The sequence below is a fragment of the Nyctereutes procyonoides genome, unplaced genomic scaffold (assembly GCF_905146905.1).
Source record: "Nyctereutes procyonoides isolate TBG_1078 unplaced genomic scaffold, NYPRO_anot_genome, whole genome shotgun sequence".
Taxonomy (NCBI): Eukaryota; Metazoa; Chordata; class Mammalia; order Carnivora; family Canidae; genus Nyctereutes; species Nyctereutes procyonoides.
Window position 1 is genome coordinate 15,759,161 of NW_026575020.1, and position 9,169 is coordinate 15,768,329.

Genomic DNA, 9,169 nt, shown 5'->3' on the forward strand with positions numbered 1-9,169 from the left:
TCAGTTGGTAGAGCGTGCAACTCTTGATCTCAGGGTTGCGATTTCAAGCCCTACATTGGGTGTAGAGATTGTAGAGATTATGTTTAAAAAATTAAATGTGATCTCACCTGCATAGAAACTTTTTTCATGCCAAAACAGAACTTTATTTTTTTTAAAGATTTTATTTATTCATGATAGTCACACAGAGAGAGAGAGAGGCAGAGACACAGGCAGAGGGAGAAGCAGGCTCCATGCAGGGAGCCCGATGTGGGATTTGATCCTGGGTCTCCAGGATCGCGCCCTGGGCCAAAGGCAGGTGCTAAACCGCTGCGCCACCCAGGGATCCCCCAAAACAGAACTTTTTTTTTTTTTTTACATATTTTTTTTCTTTATTATTTTATGATAGTCACAGAGAGAGAGAGAGAGAGGCAGAGACACAGGCAGAGGGAGAAGCAGGCTCCATGCACCGGGAGCCCGACGTGGGATTTGATCCCGGGTCTCCAGGATCGCGCCCTGGGCCAAAGGCAGGCGCCAAACCACTGCGCCACCCAGGGATCCCCCCAAAACAGAACTTTAAAAGATCAAGCTGAACATTAGCAGTAATTAGGAAATATTGGTAAGAAAAACAATTTGGTCGGTACCCTTGTATTCAGCATTTATGTTTCATGCTTGTTTTCCAATTTGAGTTTCTTTGTGATGAACATGTTTTTTAACTATTCCCAATTATATTTATGGATAGTCTTTGTAGCTATTTCTTAGACAAAACAGAAATTACTTCTTGCCTACAAAGAAACTATTTTTTTTTAAAAGATTTTATTTGTTTATTCATGAGAGACAGAGAGCGGGGAGGGGGGAAGGGGCAGAGACACAGGCAGAGGGAGAAAGCAGGCTCCATGCAGGGAGCCTGACCTGGGACTTGATCCTGGGACTCCAGGATCACTCCCTGGGCTGAAGGCGGCGCTAAACCGCTGAGCCACCCAGGCTGCCCACTAATAGCATTTTTCACGGAGCTAGAACAAACAATCTTAAAATTTGTGTGGAACCACAAAGACCCCAAATAGCCAAAGCAATCTTGAAAAAAAAAAAAAAAAGACCCACAGCTGGAGGCATCACGATTCTGGACTTCAAGTTCAAGTTATATTATAAATCTGTAGTCATCAAAACAGTGTGGTACTGGCACAAAAATAGACACAGAGATTAATGGCACAGAATAGAAAATCCAGAAGTGAACCAACAGTTATATAGTCAACTAATCTTTGACAAAGCAGGAAAGAATATCCAATGGGAAAAAGAATGTCTCTTCAACAAATGGTGTTGGAAGAATTGGACAGCAACATGCAAAAGAATGAAATTGGACCACTTTCTTACACCATACACAGAAATAGATTCAAAATGGATTAAGGGGGCAGCCCCGGTGGCTCAGTGGTTTAGCGCCACCTTCAGTCCAGGGCGTGATCCTGGGGACCAGGGATCGAGTCCCACGTCCGGCTTCCCGCATGGAGCCTGCTTCTCCCTCTGCCTATGTCTCTGCCTCTCTCTCTCTCTCTCTCTCTCTCTCTCTGTGTGTGTGTGTGTGTCTCATGAATAAATATATAAAATTTTTTTTAAATGGACTAAGGACCTAAATGTGAGACCCGAAACCATAAAAATGCTCAAAGAGAACACAAGCAGTAACTTCTTTGACATTAGCCTTAGCAGCTTCTTTCTAGATATGTCTCCTGAGGCAAGGGGAAAAAAATAAAAAATAAACTATTGGGACTACATCAAAATAAAAACTTCCTCACAGGGCAGCCTGGGTGGCTCAGCGGTTTAGCTCTGCCTTCACCCCAGGGCCTGATCCTGGAGACCCAGGATCCAGTCCCATGTCGGGCTCCCTGCATGGAGTCTGCCACTGTCTCTCTCTGTATCTCTCAGGAATAAATAAATAAAATCTTAAAAAAAAACACAACAACACAACAACAACAACAAAACTTCCTCACAGTAAAGGAAACAATCAGCAAAACTAAAAGGCAACCTGTGAAATGAGAGATGATAGTTGCAAATGACATACATATCTGTTAAAGGGTTAGTATCCAAAAAATATAAAGAACCTATAAAGCTCAATACCCCCAACATGAATAATCTTTTTTTCACATAAAAACGTGATATTTTGCCATTTGCAATGACATGGATGGAGCTAGAGAGTACTATGCTAAGCAAAATAAGCCAAAGAAAGACATACTGCATGATTTCACTCATATGTGGAATTCAAGAAAGAAAACAAATGAGCAAAGGACAAAAAGGGAGAGGCAAACCAAGAAACACACTCAACTATAGAGAGCAAACTGTTGATTACCAGGGAGGAAGAAGGTGGGGGGGATGGGAGAGAGAGGAGATGGGGATTAAGGAGTACACTTGCTTGATGAGCACTGGGTGATGTATGGAAGTGTTGAATCACCATATTGTACACCTGAAACTAATATTACACTGTATATTAACTAACTGGAATTTAAATAAAAAGTAAAAAAAAAAAAAGAATAGGGCCACATCTTGAAATATTGAAAGGGGAAGAAAAAAACACATGCTTTTAGGTTTTTTTTGGGGGGGGTGGTTAAGTCACATTTTTACCCCATATATCTTTTAATTTGTAGTAAAATTTGGTTGTGTTTAAATTTACTGTATACCAGTGTTCACTTCAGCAGCACATACACTAAGTCTACTATATACTAAGTTATAGCAGACAAAGCAAGAGAAAGAGGCTTCCCCCCAGAAAAAGAGACATGAGCCCCAGTCACCCAGGGTCTGGAAAGATAACTTTCATTATTTTTTTTTACCTTTCAGTAGTGGTAGCAAAAGGTTAGCTCAAAATCAATAGAAACAGAGAACCCAAATGGGCTTTATTTTAATTTGCTTTTGTGTTTTTTTACAAATATTTTGAGCACATACTAAGTGCAAAGAAACTGTTTTTGGTTTGAGGTTAATTTTATTTTATCACACTTATAATTTCCTGTGTTTCTAATTTATGATTCAAATTTTATTTTGCCTCAGGCTAAAAGAACCACACACTATGTCCAGAAGCCAAAAGTTTCTCATCTGGCTTTCTGATACGTAAGAATTTTAGTTTTTTTTTTTTATATATATATGAGTTATTGTTTTACCTGTATCTATTAAGTACTATGTTTGTAATTTAGAGCAAGCTTCCTATATGTGATTTGTAACAAGGACATGTTGAGCACCTACTATGTTGGTAATTGTATATGAATCATTTAGAACTACTTTAATTACTAGTCACAAACCTAAAGAGGAATCTTGAGAGATAATCTCATCCAGCTTCAGGATAAAACTGAGTGCCCTCCTACCCAAAGGTAAATGATTGACTTAGGGTTATCTAGCTAGTTAATAGCTGAGGTGGTATATAAAACCATTCTCTTCTACCTATTTGCTGTTTTCGTGATGGAAAGAAGTGTGTATGGCATATAGTATAAGTAAAAGTGTGTATTGACTAGCAGCACATTTCTCTGAAAAATCTGCACCAAAAAAAAAAAAAATCTGCGCCAAGACTTAATAGCAGACAGGAAGCCCCACCTTTAGAATGGGCATCTACTTTAAAGAAAATACTTTAATTTGAGTTTAATTTTAGGTAAATACTACAATGTTACTGTGCTATATTTTGCTTTAAAATGGAACCCGGAATGCTTACATGACAGTCCTAATCACAACCTTTTAAGTTACTTAGCTCCTCTTTCAAAGAGTTGGAAAACTAGTTTTATCTTTTCTCTGTGCCACAGGGTTTATTCTTTTTTGTTTTATTCCTGATTTAATTTCTAGTTTCCAGGGATACTTTTTTTTGGTGTTACATGCATATGATTTTTAGTTTCTATTAATCATTTTAATAGACATAAACAGAATAGAAATGATATGTGTAACTTTCCAGTATAGTTCATTCCCATCGTGCTCAAATGATTTGTATTCTAAGAGTTCACTTTTAGGTCAATTATTTAGAACTTTAAAAAATGCAGTTTTCCTATTTATAGTGTAGTTAAAGGACATTAGGTTTCTAAGACAGCACATGAAAGACTAACCCATTAGGTAAATGAACTATGATATTATAGAACTTGACCCAAGTCCACTACCTTATTTTAACTTGGAAAGTTAGAGACAGGGTTCTCAGCAATCTCTCACTTGTTAGAGTGTCAACAGGGAAAGTGAGGAAGCCTCTTGTCCTCCATCAAGTGGCTTCAGTAAGAATGGGTCTCTTGAGGACCTCGTTACAGAAGGAATAGAAAAGAGGTGCTGGTCTTCCAGCAAGCAGCCAGCAGTGAAAGGAGAACCCAGCACTCAGAACATCAATGCATCCATAGCAGTCATTCCTTGAAGTCATTGTTTTATTGCTAAGGCATTAGGATTAAATTCAACTAGGAATAATAAACTCTAAATGGGCTAAATTAGGACTAAGGACTAATTTTAGTCCCTCGTTAGAGCCAAGAAGTATCTAAATTTATTCTTCTCTTTTTCTAGCTTACTAATGAGAAAAGCCTTGTTTGACCACCTCACTGCCAGAGGCATTCAGGTAAGTTTCTGGAATGATGCATTTTGGGAACAGTATAGCTCACCAGTTTAACACTAGTGTAAAGGGCAGGAACTTAATTTGGTCCCAGTTCTGATGCTGCTGCTTTACTGGTTCACAAATGAAGACATTAAGTTCTGCCTTACATTTAACAAGAAAGCATTGGCATTTTAGTAACTGGAGTCCACTTGTGTAGGTGAGAGTACCTAAAGCCAGAGGGTGGGACAGTGTATATTTAATGAATAAACTAAAATTTCTTTAAAGGGTTCAGTGATTTCTTAACATTACAGGTTTAAAAGGCTGTTTCTAGGTATGCTGAGATTGTAGTATATAAACGCTATTATAAAAATTATTTTCACCAGCCCCGGTGGCACAGCGGTTTAGCGCCACCTGCAGCCCAGGGTGTGATCCTGGAGACCCCGGATCAAGTCCCACGTCAGGCTCTCTGCATGGTGCCTGTTTCTCCCTCTGCCTGTGTCTCTGCCTCCCTCTCTCTCTCTCTGTGTGTCTCTATGAATAAATAAATAAAGTATTTAAAAAGATTATTTTCTATTTTAACATTTCTTCTTATACTTCTAATGCTTCTAATTTTCAGGTGTATATTTGGGTATTGAATGAAGAACAAGAATACAAACGAGCTTTTGATTTGGGAGCAACTGGGGTGATGACAGACTATCCAACAAAGCTTAAGGATTTTTTACATAATTTTTCAGCATAGAAAAGGAAATACTCAGAAGCACTCAAAGAAAACATGAAAAGACCTAAGGAAAAAAAAAACCCACAACAAGTTTGCCATCATTTTCCTAAGCCATTTCCAGAATGGTAAAGGTTTAATCATTTAAGTTTTTATTACCTCATTTTTAAGCTTGTCTGAGAATGTAGAGACTATATATTGTATATTTATTTTAAACAATATTGCATATTTTACATTTGTAAATAGTTTGTTTAGAAAGATAACTGGTTATGAGAAGTAGATTATTGATCAAGAGTTCTGTATATGATGCAGTATTCTAAGTAATTGTAAAATCAAAGACTCTTGGATAAATTTGACATTTGCCTTCACTAGAATAAGATCAACTAATTAGTAAAGCAAAATTGTTGAAGGCCACTACAGCTATTCTGAGTTGCCTTGTTATTTCAGTACATGTTAGTTTAAAAGGAAATGAAATAACAGTGAGAGGAGATCTTAGAAATCAGTGATATAGTTATCTGACAAGCTGTACCTTGTTAACAGAAGGGAAGACTCAAAAAAACTGAAACTTTATTACTTGATCAGAAATTAAAACTGTAGACATTTAGATTTCTTGGTTGCTGTTGTTAATGGGGACATTCTATTTGGAATCTTCTTCAGGTGTAACAGTGTTACCATGTCCTTTTTTTTTCATAAACATTAAAATTGGACTTATTAAATGCAAATTAAGACAAGATCCAAATAGTCATATATTTGTTTCCTCTAAAGACATGTAAATTTTCCACTTTTGGCAATGAATAACTGGGCCTATAACTAGATTTTAAATAACGTCTTGAATCCTAGTAATCATATGAAACTGACGAAAATACATATCATTGTTTCTTTTTTTTTTTCATATCATTGTTTCTAATACACTATAAACCGCCTGTTCCTGACCTGTAAGGATTAATTCTTCTGAATATTAAGTGGAAGCAGAATTGTTCAAAGCATCAGACATCACTTTCTCAGCTTTTCTGATGTGACTCCCTGTAAATCTGTTTCTAATCTTTTTCACTAATTTTCATTATCTCTTTGGGAAGTCAATCTACTCTGGAACAAGGCTCTCTTACCTAGATTACATCTCTCACTTGGAATTTGCCAGCTAGCAACTATGAAGGATGATCATACTCCCACCTGTCCCTTGATGACATAAATAACATTTGCTTTTTTGTTTCAATTGAAATAAAGTTTTACAAGAACAAAATAAGTGTTCTTCATTGCTTTTTTGCAATTGTAATTTCAGATATGCTTTATAGATTTTGGGGGGTGAAGAATTTAATGAGGTGATAAATTGATAACAGGAGTAAGCACACCTGAGATTTTTCTCTCGAGTAAGGAAAACAAAAAAATGTGGAAACACTCTTATGGTAACAGAAGTTGCTTCTTGGCATTTGAACAAATAACTTGGGCAGGTAACCCATTAAATCAAGTCATTTTTAATTTCACTTACTAAAATTTATTATACCGTTGCTATGGATTATTTTGATCACTGTGATATGACTCTTTTATTTTTTCTTTCTGACTTTTATTTTGTTATTATTCAGAGCAGCTCATATTACAGGGTCAGCATATTTTTTCTGTCAGCCAGTAGAAGATAAAGTGACCAATATGGTAAAGATGTTTAGAAAGTCATGTTTTAAAAGTTTGCTAATTTTGGGGTGCCTAGCTGGCTTACTTGGAAAAGCATAGAATTCCTGATGTCAGGGTCATTAATTTGAGCCCCATGCTGGGAATAGTTTACTTAAAAAAAAAAAAAAGATTTGTCAACTTTATATAGTCAAAGTAACTTTAATTCACTTAATATAAATATATAGTATTTTCAATAGGAGAGTTGATATTCATGATCAGATAACATCTCAATACTGGTTTTCTGATTGGAGCATCACATTTTTTCTATTTATTTAAAGTAATCTCTATGCCCAATGTGGGGCTCCAACTCCAAGATGCCAAGATCAAGAGTCACATACTCTACCAAGTCAGCCAGGTGCCGCCAGAACATCATTTTTTTTTTAAGATTTTATTTATGAAAGAAAGAGTGTGCACGTGCACACAGGAGCGGGACAGGGCAGAGCAGGAGGGAGAAGCTGACTCCCTGCTGAGCAGGGAGCCCAATGTGGGACTTAATCCCAGGACCCTGGGATCATGACCTGGGACAAAGGCAGATGTTTAACTGACTGAGCCATCCAGGCACCCCTGGAGCATCACATTTAAAAGAGCTTAAATACTTTTTCATTTTGAGATAGGTATTGCTAGGCATAGTGAACAGCATGGTGGGAAAGGTAGAGAAGTGGTCACAAGATGTGATTAGACCCTTCTACTGGGTGAGGCTGGTGCTAAATGAGACAGGCCCAGCTATAGGTCTAATCCAGCATGCCAATAGTGGCCCAAGTGTATGGCAATAGGCAACAGTTGCCAGGCATTTTAGTAAGCAATTGGTATGAGGGAGGTTTTTTTTTTTTTATTATTATTATTCGTGAGACACAGAGAGGAGCAGAGACACAGGCAGAGAGAGAAGCAGACTCCTCATGGGGAACCTGATGTGGGATGTGGGACTCAATCCCAGGACTCCAGGATCATGCCCTGGGCCGAAGCAGGCACTCAACCGTAGGGCCACCCAGGCATTCCTGAAGGAGTTTTAATATTGAAAGGGAAGTGAGAGCTTCCCTGTTGGACTAAAGTCCTGGACATGTAATAGAACTGAAGAGCGGAGTGATAACACTGGACTAATTAATTATAGGAGTAAGTTGGCACTGAGTTTCAGAACTATTAACCCTCTCATTTCTGGCCAGAACTGGTTCTAGAAATGGAAGTGGGGTCCTGACAACAGGTGAGCATCTAGAAGCCACAGCTGTAAGGAAAGAATGGCTACAATGGGTTGGGGGGAAACATAAAACTTAAGTTGTGGTAGGTTGTAGTATGGGAAACCATTAACATAGAATGATTCATAACAAATGATTCTGCTTAGAGTTGTGCTAAAAAAGTGCATTTAAAAAATATATAGTGAATTTGCTATAGATAAAAGTTCCAATTGAGGGCACCTGGGTGGCTTACTCAGTTAAAGCATCTGCCCTTGGCTCAGGTCATGATCCCAGGGTCCTGGGATTGAGCCCCATATCAGGCTCCCTGCTTGGCAGGAAGCCTGCTTTTTCCTCTCCTCCACCCCTCCCTGCTCCTGCTCTCTCTCTCTCAAACAAAACAAAACCTTAAAAAAAATTCCAACTGAAGGAAAGTCATAAATGCCAAGTTGAAGAGTTTGTTCTGAATAGAAAGTCATCTCTTTTAAGTAGGTGGCTAAACTCAAGACTTTAAAAACAAGAACTGAAACTGCTAGGCAGTAATATGACATAATCACTTCGGTACCAAAAGGAAAATGTAATTAGCCGTCACACCAAGCACCAAAACAAGATCAGAATCAAAGCAGTCAGATCCAGGAATCAAAGAGATCAGAATGCTGAAAGCATATCGAGATAACTTCTAAAGCCACTTTGTGATGTCTAGCTTTTCTGACTCTTAGCAGACACACTGGAAGTTGGAACATCCTATAATATGAAGGAAAGACACAAGCCTAGGCCAGAGAACAGTCCATAAATCAGGTCAAGAGGCTAACCAGATCCAGTTGCTGTTAGATTGTCCCAAAATGAATTTGGCAATAGGCTACAGAATGGGAGACTTGCAGCAATCCAGGCCTGAGGTAATAGGGATTCAAATGAAGGAAGTGGCAATGAAAGTAGGCAAACAATGAATCTCTGCTTCTCTGAAAGGTGGAATTAGTAAGAGCCAGCGACTAGAGCTTAAAAGGAGAAGGGAAAGTCAGCACTCATCTCAAAGCTGCAAGAAATGGGGAACTTGAAGAGGGGAAACCAGTTTGGTGATAAAAATGATGACTGTGTTGTGCTCTTTAAAATGACAGAAGA

At 38.1% G+C, this 9,169-nt stretch overlaps 1 protein-coding gene across 2 annotated transcripts in view; it reads left to right on the plus strand.

Moving 5' to 3' along the window:
* Positions 1–6,452, plus strand: part of GDPD1 (glycerophosphodiester phosphodiesterase domain containing 1) — a 53,629-nt gene extending 47,177 nt beyond the window's left edge. Inside the window, exons 8-10 of one of the 2 annotated variants that reach the window (XM_055301150.1) lie at positions 3,007–3,066; positions 4,477–4,528; positions 5,121–6,452. In XM_055301150.1, coding sequence (XP_055157125.1) covers positions 3,007–3,066; positions 4,477–4,528; positions 5,121–5,243 — 235 coding nt within the window. In that variant the 3' untranslated portion in view covers positions 5,244–6,452. Of the gene's footprint in view, positions 1–3,006; positions 3,067–4,476; positions 4,529–4,887; positions 5,075–5,120 lie in introns of those variants that run through there. The other variant, XM_055301080.1, reaches the window with a different exon arrangement.
* Positions 6,453–9,169: the final 2,717 nt, after the last annotated feature.